Here is a 16,133-nt window from a genome sequence, read left to right as displayed (position 1 = left end):
TTGTGTTTCCGATGAAGATTCTGAATGTGAGTACACCACAGAGGACAGACCCGGTGGTAGTCAAGGAGTAGGAGATAACACCGGGCTTGTTGACAGACAGTCTTTGCCTACTACCAAGGAAAGGGTCAGACGGAGGTTGCCCACACCACCGGAACGAGACATTGTTGAACCTGTAGCAACCAGTAGGTCTGGTAGACTTTTAGGACCACCTACTAGGTTTAGAGATTTCGGGGCAGATTTATGTTAACTGGCGCATCCCTGCATATCAGCAGGGATGCGCCAGTTATTATGCGCCACAGCTGCGCCACCATGGATGCGCCACATTTATAATGCAGCGCACCATGGGGCAAAAACGGCACAGATGCGTGACGCATCTGTGCCGTAAAAGTGGCGCATTGCTGGAGTTGCGTCGCAAGCGCGACGCAGCTCCAGCAATGTTCTGGGGGGCACTATCTGTACAATGCTGCGTCAATCCTTACGCCTGCTTCAAGCAGGCGCAGGGTTTTGACGCAGCATGGGCCTAAAAGTGACTGAGTGAAATCTTGTAGCCATTTTTAGGAGGCGTACCTGCGCCGGAACGCCCCCAACTGCCCTGGAACGCCTACATGTGGCGCAGGGCTTTACAACGTGACGCATCTCCCAGGTGCGTCACGTTGTAAATACCCCGCACCATGGCGCAGGATTTGCGCCGCTGCTGCGTCACAAAAGTGATGCAACGGCGGCGCAAAAGTGACGCAAGTGCAACATAAATCTGCCCCTTCGTTTGTGAGTAATATTTTTTCGGTTCTTTTCCTTGTCTTTCAACCTACTTCCCCCCCTCTCTTTCCCTTTCCCACAGGAGGAGGATGTGTTGTGTTTTACATTGTGTGTCCTTGCGCGGACACCGTAATGTGTGCGCGCCTTTGTGTCCTACCCGGGCACATGTACCAGCGGTGAGGTCACCAGCTGTCAACTCTCAGCTGACAGCTGATCACCCAGCTGCTTGCACTACAATGAATGGCTATCTGTCGTCGAAAACTTAGGCTCACGCTCTTTCTACCAAAAAAGTTCCCACACGTTTTGGATAACTTTGGTGCAAACTGCTGCTAACACTCTGCACAGCCGCATTCACCACCTCGCCCCATCCAGAATCGTAGATAGCAGAAGCACGACCTATATGGCTGCGACGAGCTGTCAGCGCCAGGTCCGCAACTAACTCAGTATACCCCACAATGCGTGGCGTCTAGCGACTGGCGTAGGACAGCCCCGTCATTGTTTACACGCAGCATGCATGTGCTGACTCCACATCCAATCAACTCCTAGGAATCCCATGCAAACCATGTGATTGGCTGACGTGCCGACAATACTCCCATCCTAGGCTATCTTACATATTGCAAGTCCCGCCCACTGGAGAAAACTTCTAGAATATGTTCAGTCAGTGGATTGGCTGTAATGCGACCCGGAAGTGCTGACTTTACGGACAAGTGTGTTCCGTAGAAAGATCAATAACGGACAACTGACGTTGGCTTGAATACGGACGGTCAGTGTAAGTAGTGGACGGGTAGTTCTAATGCCTTTGGCACGAGTGAAGTGTAGTCAGTCTCATCGATCAGTCCCATGTGTTTCCAGAGATGTTGGTGTTGTCATACCGATGCTTATCGTTTGAATCAGTTCTTTTTTCGATCTGAAACAAGGAATCGGCAATATGTATCTGTTGGTCCTTGACGGCTGTCAACAGTAATTATTGATCACAGATGAAGTAATAGTTGGTTACATTAGTAAGCTTGACTCTTCCACTAAGCTGAAGGCGAGACGTTTTGGAAATGCACCAATGTATAGAGGTGTTGGGGGAAATGTATGTTTCAGGATAAGGAAGATGGCAGAGATTGCGACAAACCACCTCTAAATTAAATAACATTTTCTGTGCGCTGTATTGCTGACTCATAATTCCTGTGCATACTCAGGGGAAAGCGCTGCAACTCTGTCCTTCTATATTTGTTTCTGGTCTACCTTTTGATTTTCCAAATGTGAGCTCGTCAATCCATATCTAGCTTTTGTTTTCCTGTTTTAACAGCAGAGTCTAATTCTCGTGATCGCTGTCACTCAAAGGGAAGCCCCGTACCTTAGTAACAGCGGCACTGTCCCCATCATGTCTCCTACTTGGAAACTGGCACAGGTCTTTTTATGTGGAACCTCCATGGGGACAGTCTTCAAGCTCTCTCCTTAAAAAGCCTCCCTCCTAGTTAAGGTTACCCTGTCTGTCTTCATGTGTAGATAGTGTATGTATTGTGACGGTGTGTCTTTCACCAAAATACGAGTTAAATAGCTGTTGTGTTCATTTAGAGCACTGTACATGATGGGACAACATGTATCTCCGCAAGCTGTACGTTGTTCATAGTGGAGAAGGCAACTTGCAGGTGCCAGTGTCAATCCTCCGCCCCACCCCCAACGCAGACTAGATTTCAACATGCAATAGTTAAGCACGCTCCCTTCTTCGAGTGTTGCTGGCTGTTTCCTTGCAATCTCAACCCTTCTGCTGGCCCTTGCATGAAGGAAATCCAATCCACATATGCACCTTAACCAATTCGAAAGTTCTGATCTTAGATATTCCGATCTGGTGGCCCACGACATTTAACATGCAAAGAACAGGATGCACCGCCAAAGGATCCTTTACACTTCTGAAAAGCAACACTTTGGTTTGGTCAGCCTATCCTCCTGAGCTCCCAAAGTGTCGTATGTATTTTTCGTTTGGGCCAATAAATTGAACGTTAAAAATAAATCTCCATGGTACTCTGTACACCAGCGCAAAGCAGGCATGTTGCCTGGCACTAAACATCTGCTAGATAGTAACTCTCATTTGGAAGCTGAAGATACATTTAACTTTTTAGAGGAAGCTGCTATCTGCCGAGAGGGGCGATACTAACCTTCATTTTGAGAAAATAAGCTGGATTGCCATTGAGAGGAGTTGTCTAGATCTAAGGACCCCAGCTGACAGGAGAATCCGAGTAGAGAACATCTCAATTTATCAAGAGTGCACATAAAGCCATAAGACTCCTGCAGTCTAACTAGACAACGGAAGCAAGAAAGACTGCAACAACCATCACCTGGGTTATGGAGCTGCGCAGTCCTTTTGTCTTGCTGAGTTGGTGAACCGGCTCCACCTCCAACTGGCCCAAACCTCAAGGGTGCCCATACCTCTTAGCCAAGTCCTGGAAGGACAACAATGTCTTCTTTCCTGCACACCCTCAGAGTAGAGTCTAGTTTTGTTGACTGGGCTAGGTAATCCTGTTTAGAGAACAATTTAAACCATCGCTCTATCTTTTATGCATTTGGAGATATAGTTTGTAGACATGATTAATCCCTAAAGTCCAATACCCAGTGGAAAATGGGGAAAAAGTTTGGCATGTGCCTGGTGCGACCGCCAATTGAAATTTGACCGCGACCAGAAGACACAAGGCCACCTAAATAGAGGTACCTGAGGCGGCTTAAAAAATTAGTTGATCTGCTGGTATATCCACCCCATGCTCTAAAGACTAAATGTCAGTTGGGGTTTTAACTGGCTTTTGAAGGAGCACTGAACTGCACCATTGGCTTCACTGGGTGGAACCCTTGTTGTTCGGATGATGAAGTTTTTTTTCAAGGACGTTATTTTTCTACTTTTGCCACTACATCTTAGCAGATGAGGCTTCAGCTCCCATAGTGGGTCTTACCTTGTACCCAGAGCCACTGAAACAGAACACAGGACGTATCATAGCAATAATACTACACATATCCTTTTATGTTTGAAGACGCTGTCCCCCTAACTTGAAACATCAAAACATTTTTTGTAAACCATGCTGAAAGACCTGATCAGTCCCTTAGTTACCCCAGTCAATTCAAATACCAGGCCATCAGATCAAAGGTCTTTAAAAGCTAGCAAGTCGATTTTACACTAAAGAACAATGATTGCGGTAGTTCATACTTCCCGTTTTCAAATGTATCATACTGACTGGGCATTCAGTTAATAGAATGTTATTTACTGTCAAGATCTATCTCCTTTTCTAACCCGTAACGCCTCCTAGGTAAACATAGAAAAGTCAAGTCCCTAAAGAGTGTACTATGGTTATCCAATTAGGTTGCACTTTTATTGGTCGTTTTGAGGCTTCTTTTGTAAGCCACAGAACCCACACATGACACTATCCAGTGATCACGGACTACGCAAAGACCACAAGAAAAAGCTTCACACTTGTGTCAGTAGTTTTTTTTTTAACTACTCAAGTTGGCTTTGATGCCCAGCTCTAGATGACAGTAATAACAGTGAGTGCAGTCTGAGGAAAGGGAACGTCTACTGGTACCAGTGGAGCTCTTCCATGCCTGTATGCATGTGATGGCTGTTTTTGTCTTGTGAACCAGTTCTGCTAAACTTTTCTCTGGCACCACAGGCCTCCTTCAAGCATGTGACACTCCGGTCAGTATTTCATAAAAAATATTGCCTGACGAGAAAAACTCACTCCTAACCACAGATCTAATAATTATTTTTTCTGTTTATCATCGACCTTCATTAAAAAAAAAAAAAAAAATTACATAATCACCTTACTGGTCGCAGTATAGAGAGAGTAGTGTGGTATGTTTATTTCATGCTTTTAGTGCATATTATTAGAGCGAACAACATGGATATTTTATCTTAATTTTTTTTATTTTAGCCAGAGAGTGCATTTCTTTGTGTTTTGATACATCGCCAATTTGCTAGTGTGCACCTGGGATTTTTCAGTCTATTAAGAGGGGCACAGAATACTCAATGAATCCAGATTTATTAAAAACTAATCTTACTTGTCCCTCCAGTACAAAGAAATCTCTTGCCCATTTTGGAAATGTCTACCAGGAAGTGCTGTTGCCCTGGCTCAGAGTCCTTAAAGTTTTAATGAAACACTATGGGTGCACAACAGAAAGGAACACTTAATCGAAGGGCACATTCGCGTATACATTTCTAGATCCGAGGTGTTAGAATACAAGAGCATTTCTGGAACTCATTGTCAGTCTAGTCCTATGTGTCACCACGCTGAGTTTATGAATGTTAGCACGTTTTTGTGCCTTTTATCTCACTGTGATATAAAAATAGTTTGATTACTTTTCTACCGGCCATGACTGTGATTCCACTTGAGTTTCACTGAGTCATGGACTGTATACATTTGACAGCACACTATCAATTTATTTTGAGGCCACAATTTGTCACTGAGCTTGGTGTGTTTGGGTTTGTTTGTATAAAGTGAGAAATGTTAATATTAGCAGATGTACAGGTTCTTGAGATGTCAGCGTTATTAGTGTTAAGCCCATGATGACGCGACCCAAAAGGAAATCTATTGAACCATCCCTCACACATTTAAACATGTGGAACTTTGAGCAGAGGGTCCTAGTTGGTCTGTATTTGGTGACCTTGTTAATCAAGTACTCAAGAGCCTTCTGTTAGATGGGAAAAGTGTAAAATCTACACTGGCATCGTGGCTGTTTTAAAGAGTTATGCTTGTTTTCCTAGCTCCAACTAAAAGTTCTGCTAGCATGCTAGGAGAGTTTTGTATTGATGTGGTCTAGTACTGAATTCCTTTAGTGTCACATGGCTAAGCTAGGCCTGGCCAGTAACACTGCTATTTTACATGAACACTTTTCTTAAATTGACTTCTTTACCACATGATGACTTTTGGCACATGTTTGCTTGCGTGACAGCGCAAGATTAGTTTCTCTGAAATCACATTGCTTAATATTCCTCTGCGTAAGTAGACTGTCACAAACTTTTTAAAATGTTTACAAGGCCTGAACACACATTGTTCAAATGTTGTTGCATGTTCTTCATTCATGAGGTGACATGGCTATCACAGGAGAATGAACAATGTCAGCTTGGCTGAAGCCTCGACACGAAGCATGGATACTGTTGTTATAAATACACACACATTTCTATGTTCAGATTAGAGGAGCATTCTGCGGTCATTGCGAGGTTGCTATTGTCAGAGTCTCAGTCCAGCCGATTCCTGTTTACCCTCTGCGAGGAGGGATGTCCAACTAGTGACCAATACGGCGGGCCTATATACACTCCCCTCAGGTAATGGGGAGTTAGATCATCCAGTAGGGGATTCTTGGTGGAACATCCGCCCTAGGCAACTAGGTTAGGTGTCTCACTGTCCTCATATTGCTAATCACTTTCATCTGCTTCTGTCTTAATCATTGCAGCACATACATTCTATACAAAAATCACAATGTTACAATAAATATTGAAAAGCTCCTTTGTGTATTTCTTGTATATCTTCCTGAGTACGCACGAGTGACTAAGCAAAATGGTTCTAGATCTGTTACCAAGATTCTTTGGGGAGTCAGGGTTGTCATGTTATGAGGTTGCCCAAACCATTGATTACCTTACTAGTTTTAGGGGTGATCATGTAGGCACTGTGAGCTAGCAGGACTATCGGCCAACATATCCTGAGGGTGTGCATGGAATCAGTCAAGCACCATCTCCACGTTTATGTTGTCCAAACAAACTGACAGTTCCTACTGAAAAAATGTAAACCATACAACATTAGCACGGCCATTGTACATTCCATGAATGTAGTCTGTCCTGCTGCCATAGGTTAATTTGGTAGCAGGGGCCTGCTAATTGTCCGTTTGAGAGTGTTCGTGATTTTTAAAAGTCATAACTTTCGGGGACAAGGTATTGTTGAGTCGGCACAGACTTCTAAAATGTACTCCATGAGAAAAGGCTACATGCAGCAATGTGTCAGAACACGTGGTAAAGGTGGGGCTCAATTTGTAGTAGTTTGTAAACCGTTCTTTTTTGTATCCCTGAGCGATCCATTCAGAATGTGATGGCATAAATCTCCCCAGTCCTGATCTCCACATGTTTGTTTCTTGGCAGACTGTGACGAGCTGGGAATGGAAGCTGATGCAGAGAAGGACAAGCACTGCTGTGGTGAGATCGGAGACTGCAATACTCCACTCACGGAGGTCGCACAGGCCCAGCCGGATGGCGAGAGCTCCCAGGCCTCGGTCAGTAATGGTGGAGACACGGAGGGCGACAAGGAACTTGTTGAATTCAAGATTATTTGGAACAAAAATAAATATGATGTTAAACTTCCGATGGACAGCACAGGAGCAAGCCTGAAGCAGAAGATCCATTCTCTCACAGGTAAAGATGTAACCAAGCTAAAGACAGGAGACTAGTGCATGTGTGCGGTCACTACTACAAAGTAGATTTCTTTGTTTATTGTAGTAACTGTATGTTCATGCAGTCTTTATGCACACACTGACTATTAATCCCTTTTCACACCCCTGCCCATGGGGGAATGTAGACAACTATGGGTTCTAGGAGGACCTTGCTCAAAGAGCACCACCACACACACCTGTCTCAGTGCATAATAGTCCTAATTTGTACTTCTACCTATAGTATGCCAATATGTAGACCCATATGTTGCTCTTCTAAGCCACCTCCATTCGGACCTGTCACTCCCATGCGATTCAAGATTTGTGCTATAAACAGCTCTAAGAATAAGCTACAGGCTAGACTTACAACTCCACTATATTGGCTCTCCTACTATGTTAATGCACCTCCGTCATGACCAGTACCTCTTTCTGATATTTCTTACCTTTCACTTTTATACTGCTTTGGAGGCGCCTCTCATTTCTGCTACGGTGGCTTACTATACCATGATATTGCAGTACTGACCTCTGTATACTTTTTGCTCTTTCACTCGTGTCCCGCAGTCTGTCTTTCCATGACATCTCACTACTGCGACCTCTTCAGTGCTTTTTCACTGCACCATTGTTTTACTTTTCTCCTGCATCCTACCTATGATGAATTTCCAGTGCACTAATGTTGCTGTTTTAATGTACCTCACTCATGTACTGCAGCCTGCCTCTTCCACTACACTGACCTATGTAATGCATAGCACGCCTCTTTTGAAGCCTGTTGCCCATAATCTTCAATTATATTGAATTGTGCAGTGTACCACGCTCTTCTTTTGAGTCTTGCCTTTCATGTTATTACTGTACAGCATAATTCACAAACTAAATTGTTGGAAATGTGGATCTCTAATATAATCCTGCCCTGGACGAAACGTGCGTTTGCATCTCAAATAAGTGGAAACCACATTTGTAAAGTATCACTCAATGCCGAGTTCTACAAATGACTTCTGAATCCTCAGATCACCAAACACGTAGTGAAAGGCAACCACTAAAACTTTGCATGTGTTTTCAGATTGCTTGTTTTGGAGAAGCGGTCAGTCCACGTTTTGAGATGACTAGGACAATCTTGGAGTACACTTGAAAAACTGGCTATGTGTGCAATTTAATGTTGACTTCATCAATTAGTGGCATTAAATCGCCAATTCTATCAGAAAGAAAAGAATGACGGTGTCACTCTCTTTATCGCGCCTCATCTCATTGAATGTCATGGCCCCTGTGTGTATGAGTTATCTGTAATCTACAGTTTACTAGACTATCTTATTAGAAACTGTTACTTTTCCAGTGCTTAGACTGTGAGGATTTCTGCTATGCATCATGGGTCAGTATTGGGACGAAATTTCTCTGCAATGTTTGGAAGAGATGTGCACCCATGCTGTTATATAGTTTGGTTTTCTATTGAAGCCTTATTTGCCACCACCATACTCTACAAATTGTGAATGTCCACTGGACATGATACATCTATTTCTTTAATTTTGGCCATCAGAGCTGAGGCAGGCAAGGGAGGTGGACATCCACTGTGTACTCCCCTAATCTGTTTTAATATGAGGCACAAACCTTTTTACCTGAACCCATGTGGCTGAACAGCTTACTGGTTGTCCTCTGTTAAAGGCCAGCCTGGTGCCCATAACTTTGGTCCCTTGCCTTCCTTATGTGTAAGGCATGGGGAAACTGCATTTTCAAGAGTTCTGTTCATATCTATATCCCTCTGGTCTGAGTGAGAGATGGGGACGCATATGGTTGCTGCACATGATGTTGGTTGTCCTTCATGGAGGTTTTCCGTGTCCTACGTGGAGATGTTAGCGTGCACATACTTCTCCATAGAATTTCCTCCTGAAACCAGTGGAGAAGGCAGCCAGCCTGCTTACTTTAAATATAGTAGATTTTTTGTGGCTCGAATTAATCCTTGCCCCTTCTCATCTGTTTTTGTTGGTCAGTGCTTCAACAGTTGCCTGTGCTGAGCGGTGGTTCATCCTGAAAAAACAGTCACCTTGACTCGTCTAAACTAATCTGACCTATGATTGCTTGCCCCAGATCCCTGGGACACCTGAGCATAAAGAGGAAATTATGCAGGTCTCCAGGGCTGTAGAAGTGTTTGAAGCTTTGAAAAATGCAATGGAATGGTTGAATTATGCTTTCTTCCTTGACTGTTAAGTTACGATGACCTCTGGGGACTTAACTTAGTGCGTTTGAAAGATTACGACTTTGTCAAAGACTTGAAGCTTGAAGAAGAGCTGGGGTGTTCCTGCTAGAAAGAAGGCCGCTCTGTTCCCACAAAGGCAATTATTTTACACAATCTGAATGGAGTACTTCCAATGTTGGACTCCCTTGCACTTTCACCCCCCAGGCCTCCCCCCCCCCCCCCCCCCCCAACAAACCAGTCTGAAGTGGGTTAGGAGCTGAGAGATACAGGGTGGCTTGGAGAAGAAAAGAACGAAAACCAGAATAACCGGGGTTGTGGAAATGCACTATTTCTGTAGAGATGATGAGCATGCACTTCTGTCCTGACCCACCTCAAACCCTTACAGTACCAATATTAACACTTACTCAGTTGTACAAGAAGCAGGAGGTCCTCAGACTTGACACCCTAAGCATTGGGATCAATTCTGTTGGTTGTGGGAAACTGCCAAAAGTTATGGTTGAGCCCTAGTCTAAAAGCACAGTTCCCGGGGAAAAAACTGAGGAAACCTTTGGGTTCAGTAGGTAATACCCCTGGAACGTTTATACTACAACAAATATATTTCATGATGAGCACCCCTAATGTAACTGTCTCCACTAACTAGAAGCTAGCTGTGCAGGCCCACTACTGTATATGTCCCCATGTTGAGTCCCTCCTCCTTTTAATCGAAAAAACTTAGTTTAGTCTGTAAATGTTTTTGGGACCCCTGTAAACTGTAGCCTGAACCAGATGCTGGTGACTGGACCAATACTTATCATTTACTTGAACACCAAAGCTTTGGAGACCCTAAACTGCATCAGAGACTTCATAGGTTGGTACCTTTTTGCAGGTGGGTGCTTTTCGGGTCAATGGGTATTGGACTATCCTATGAGGGCTAGAATCTCATCAGTTGTACAAAGCCATGAGCTTGTATCCATAGCACAAAATGGAATCCCTTTTGAGTTTAAGTTTTTCTACTGGGATGACCTCAATCATGATCTGAAGATCCCCATGGTGCAATGAGTCCAGACTCATAAGGTCATACTGGTTATCGGGTCCAACTTCTACAAATTGAACATTCCAGAGCGAGAAAAAAATATGGGGCTTTCTTACGTCCCTAGACAATGATGGATTTTTTTGTTTTCTTGAAGGTGTAGTTTACTTTTGTTTGACTGTGAATAAGTTAATTTCTTCTGTGAAGGTATTACACCAACGGATCATCGATGTTATCACGTGCTATTTACTCCCCTTCATTATTAAACCTGGACTGCTTTCCCACAGTACTGAGTTTAAAGTGCACAAAGGGAATACGTGACCTAGCTATCCAATCTGAGTAGAGTTGTTCTATTGATCTAGGGCATAGTTGACAAATGACAGTCCTTACACTAGATACTGCACAGTAACTACTGAGTCTATGAATTAACCTCTGATCTGGATTTTCTGTATGCTCCCAGTGCCAACGCTGTTTTGTCTTCTTTAGGTCTTCCGCCTGCCATGCAGAAAGTTATGTTTAAGGGACTAGTTTCAGAAGAAAAAACTCTAAGAGAGCTCAAAGTGACCAACGGAGCAAAGGTGATGGTCGTGGGTTCCACCATAAACGACGTTCTAGCTGTAAACACTCCCAAAGAGACCATTCAGGAGGAGGTGAAGGCCGAAGAGAGCAAGAAGGAGCCCATCTGTAGACAGAAGGTGAGCTTTCCTTGCTGATTGCTTCACTTCCTCTAGCGTCTCAGACAATATCTGGAGGTCTGATGGTTCAAACTCTGATGCAGTCCTGTGACCTTTTCGTATTTTAAGCATCTGAAGTGAGGAAAAAAATGCTCTGTTACTGTTGTCAATAGATGATCATACGAGTTATTAGGGTAACACATAAACATTGATGACCACTTTGTAATATTTGGGGGATTTCCTGTTCCCAGTTTTATGCTTCTGTTCTTTAGGTGATTTCTGGGAGGAGGAATATAGGCTGATAAAAATTGAAACGTGGAATAATTCAGGGTCCCTACATTGTTATCTCCACATGAATCGGAAACCCAGCCCCAACCATCACCACTGATGTGTATCATAATTTCTTTTAAACCACCTTTAGTCAAGATACTGTTTCCTGTTCAAATTCTGAAAATCCCTTTCACTTCACCCATGTATTTAATAGAGAAATGTGTGCCTTTTATTCCAATATTTTTCGTTCAAAGACTTAAATTGGAATCTTCACCCTTGCGTGCATCATATGGGCTACAAGTCAGGAAGTTTTGTAGGATTATCATTTTTCTCACCTAGGATTATTTTATCTTGAGTATCCAAGAAATATGTCAGAAGTTCTTGCATCCCAGTTCGGTGATGATTCATTTAACAAACCTCTCTTGGGTCTGTGGGCCTAATCTCTTTGCAGCAATTAAAGTTACAGCTAAGTGCATGCAACAGTTCCAGATTGAAATTGCAATATATTTGCGATGTTTCGTTTGATTCTCCCTTGACCTGCTTGGAACAGAGCAATTGAGAGAAAAGTTATGTGTTCACCACACCTGTGACTTTAAGCTTTCTGTACCAGTTAACAGGAAAGCCACTCTCACTTGCTCTCTTGAATGTTTTCCTTCTCTCTGTCAGTCTTTCTCTCTCAGACTCTCTCCCCGCAAATATCCTCTCTCTTTCTCTCTTTTTCTCTTTCTCTCACTTCCAACTTGACTCTTTGATCTATAATCTATCCATAGGTTACGGGTATGCCCAATATCTTTCGCTCAATATGCCCTGCATAGGCGAACTGCAGTAATAATTTCAACCTTGATGTACATTGCATTGATTGTGTTAAATATATTTTGATGGACTTTGACAATCATTCAGTGACGTATTTCAAGTGTATCATTATTTTTGTGTATGAATTAGATGGTCATTTTAGTTATCGTAGCAAGCATAGGTAGTTCATTCTCTCTAGAACTGAGTATCAGCACGACTTGTGGTAACAATCTCATCATAGCAGTATATATTGCAACCTATATTGCTTTCCCCAAGTCAGGGCTACGCTGATTGTTTTATTGGGAACTAACACCAGTGTGCTTGTGTACTCTTGGAGTGTACAGCTTTGTCTTGAGGCACTGATAAGTGTTGTGTTATTGGCTGTAGTATAACTTGGAATAAGTGCCTGGGTCTCAAAAGTGTCTCAGCGCTTGACTCGGGAAAAATCTTGTTGAGTGAATGGAAGAGAAAACTAAAAACACCTACATGAGGGGTCTACTCTATCGAGCTCCCTATCTCTTTTGGGGTCTGGCCTAAAGGGAGCTTTAGCTGTCCTACCAGCCTGCAGGATGGCAGGTCGTCCATAGGCTGGCAAGCCAGGGGGCAATTAGACCGCCGTCTTTAGCCATTGGGCTACTCAAATGATGCCTCTCCCACTATGGAAGACCGTATAAGTCACTAGATCAGCTCACTTCAGCCATCAAAGGCCCTAATTTGAGTTACTGTATTTTGCTTGTACACATGTAAATGTCAGCAAAAAAACAATAACCACCCACCCCCCCCCACCCCCCACCCCCTCCCCTCCCAATGTTACACATTTGAAGGCACTGGTATTTGTAGAAGGCTGTCTCACTTGCACAAAAATCAATGAATGTATTAAAATCTGCAGTATTGACACACGAAAATTAACCAGCCATGGCATATTCGTTTGTTAATTGGAAAATGTGCACAAATCATTGAAATAGCAAAAGTGTGTATGCAAAGTTATATTTAGAAGTAGCACTACCCTCAGCTTTTAGATCGTCATTTGTAACACTTGCAGCTTATTTTAGAGGGACACCTAGTAAACTCTTGAGGTACTTAAGCTTCATGGATGAATTTCAAAGCTTTGGTATCAGACTCTAGAGAGACCAGCAGTAACGATATGAGGTACAGCAGGTTCAGGTTAGCAAATTTCTTGCCAGCCTCACAAAATATTGAGAGTGAAATATATATATCTATCTAATTTGTCAATGCACTTATTGGCACACAAGTAAAATCCCACTCTAAAAAACTGTTTGCTTAAAATAAGGTTGAAGGCACTTGACCTAACCAGTGACCGCTACTTTGTGTGTGTATACTAGGATGCCATCAAAAGTGTTGTATAGTTACACCCCCCCCCCCCCCCCCTCCCCTGCCTCAAAAGTGCCTGGAGACCCTCACGGGTGAGTAGCACGCTTCACAAATCCCTGATTGATTGACATAGTGATCAAAACATTTCTGAAAGTTGCAATATTGACCACTCATCATAACCCAGCTTTGGCATACTTAATCTATAGAAAACAAATACGTAGTAGAGTGACAAGTGTGTTTGCACATTTTTATGTTGGAGCCGTGCCCCTCAGCTTTGTGAAGTTCATTTGAAGCACTTGCATCTGACTTGAGAGCAACGTCTAGTAATGTTTTGATAAATTGAGGCTTGTTTGAGAATTCATGCAGTTGGATCTTACTTTAGAGGGACACGTAGAAACCACTTGAAAACTGCAACTTTGTGAAAGAGTTTTCAGGCTTTTGCATCAGACGTAATTAGCACCCTCGTAATTCTATACAGGGCATCAAACTGCATGCCTTTACCCCGAAAAGTTGTTGTAATGTCTGATATTCATATATAGGATTTTGTGGGGTGACTTCCCCCAAACGGACATTTACCTCTGTTCTTTCCCGAACCATAAAAAAAGTTACCTCTACCTGTCCGTGAACCCTAGAAACCTGCCCCAGAAGTGTATGAACCTCTTACCTCCCTTTATATTATCCTGCACCCTAAAAAAAAACCTCTTACCTCTACATGCCCCTGAATTCTAAAAAAACAAAAAAAACTCACCTTCCTTTACTTCTACCTGCCCCTGAATCTTAAAAACCCCTACTTCCTTTTACCTCCACCCCCAACCCCCAAAATCCCTTATTCTCTTTACCTACCCAAAAACAGCATACCTTCCTTTTCCTCTACGCTCCCCCCACCCCCAAATAATTACATAGGTCATTAAAAAATATTCATACCTGTGTATTAAAGTACCAAAAGGGGGCCTTTGTGATAATTACCTGCGTGGTAACGTCATGCGAAGTAATGCCCTGCAAGTTAAATGCTGGAAATCATATTTGTCATGTTCTGCATTGCACACCTTTTGCATGGCACGGCCTTTCTCTGGCCTTTTGATGCAAACAGTTGGAAGAGTGGAAAGATAGTGTAATTGGGGCTTAGTGGCTGGCACAGGAGGTAGGTAGAATGAAGCAAACTAGAAACCTTGTGGTCCTTGTTGCAAATGTTCAGAAATCCCACATGCATCCTGGTCATTAAAATGTTTGAGCGCTGTAAATGGTTATGTGATATCTGGTAGGTGGCATGTTAAGATGTTTGTGAACATTAAGGAATACTTCCATATTTTTGTTTGGTATTCATGCCAAAGCAGATGCTGGCAGCAGAATGAATTGAACAACATGGTCAATCAAAAGAGCTACCACTGGATAATTGTGTGTGTTGTAAAAACTGTATATAGGCATGCCATCTTCAGTAGTTTGTTTAAGATCTGGCCCAACAGAATGTCATTCTCAACTGTTTAAGGCTATTTCCAAATGGAAGTTTAAGAACCATAGCCTTATGCTGGTTATGTGTACGTCTGCATCTGCTGTAAATTACGTGGTAGAAGTTAGGACGTTTATAACTTGAAAGCTCCTGCTAATCTCCTGGTCCTGCTGCCGCCCCTAGAATCTCTTCTGTGAAAAGCAAGCACCATCACAACATTACAAAGCAATGTCACGCATCCACAGCAACATTACAGCGGTAACACCCCCAACAAACATTGTTCTGTTATGCTGATTTGTAGAGCTCACTATCTCACGGGAGAGTATACTGGTGCTGAGCAGATGTGAGTGTAGGTACACCTAGGGCCTAGTGGGACTACTTTCAAAATCAGGTCTTCAGCTTCTTGCGTAATTCAAGAAGTGAGGAGGAGGCTCTTACGTCCAGCACAAGGTCCTTTCATGCTTTAGGAGCGACGTAGGAGAAGGCTCAACCAACAGATCTTGTTTTCCATATGTGTGGGATTTTAGAAGTCCGATGAGTGGGGGGGGGGGGGGGTGTGGAAGGTTTGTGAAAGCAGATGCGATTGTTGAGTTATGCTCTGCCTGTGTTGCATAGTATCTTGAAAGTGTGGGTGAAGAGTTTGAACTATGCTTGTTTGTGAATGGGGAGCCAGCGGAGTTCCTTCAGGTGTGGTGTGATGCGAGTACAGCGTCACAGGCTGAGAGTGATTCTGGCTGCTGATTTCTGAATTGTCTGCAGCCTTCTGGTGAGTTTTTGTTGATCCCTGCATAGAGTGTGTTCCCATAGTCTAGCATGCTTGTGACCAGGGCACAAATGATGGGTTTCACCTGGTGATTGGAAGCCATTTGAAAATCTTCCTCTGCGTCTTCAAGCTATGGAAGCATGAGGGGGGATGACTGCATTGACTTGGGTAGTCATGTTGAGTTTACTGTTGATGATCTCAAGGTTCTTGGTGTGGGTGGGTTGGTCCTAGCTCTGTGGGTCACCAGGTGGAGTCCCAAGGTGATGTGCTCTTCCTGAAGATTACGATTTCGGTTTTGTCGGTGTTCACCTTTAGACAGTTGGTCGTCATCCAGTGGACAATTTCAGTCATGCAGGTATTGAACTTGATCCAGGTCTGTCATCTACATAGGAGAGGACGTTGATATGAGAGCGGATGATGCTGTCTAGAGGGATTATGTATGCGTTGAAGAGGGTTTGGCTCAGGGATGATCCTTGAGAAACTCAGCAGATGAGGAAGCAGGTATCAGAGGTGTACGGTGC

The 16,133-nt window shown here is 43.3% G+C and overlaps 1 protein-coding gene across 4 annotated transcripts in view; it reads left to right on the top strand.

Annotated features, from left to right (window-relative positions):
* Positions 1-1,389: 1,389 nt before the first annotated feature.
* The window catches only part of UBFD1 (ubiquitin family domain containing 1), a 47,715-nt gene continuing 32,971 nt past the window's right edge, over positions 1,390-16,133 (top strand). For 2 of the 4 annotated variants that reach the window (XM_085629492.1, XM_085629490.1), the window contains exons 1-3: positions 1,390-1,519; positions 6,860-7,129; positions 10,821-11,029. In XM_085629492.1, coding sequence (XP_085485618.1) covers positions 6,877-7,129; positions 10,821-11,029 — 462 coding nt within the window. In that variant the 5' untranslated portion in view covers positions 1,390-1,519; positions 6,860-6,876. Of the gene's footprint in view, positions 1,526-6,859; positions 7,130-10,820; positions 11,030-16,133 lie in introns of all 4 variants that reach the window. The other 2 variants (XM_085629491.1, XM_085629489.1) reach the window with 1 other exon arrangement.

The sequence above is a fragment of the Triturus cristatus genome, chromosome 10 (genome assembly GCF_964204655.1).
Source record: "Triturus cristatus chromosome 10, aTriCri1.1, whole genome shotgun sequence".
Taxonomy (NCBI): domain Eukaryota; kingdom Metazoa; phylum Chordata; class Amphibia; order Caudata; family Salamandridae; genus Triturus; species Triturus cristatus.
The sequence above is the reverse complement of the archived record's forward strand: the minus strand, read 5'-3'. Positions and strand labels throughout refer to the sequence as shown.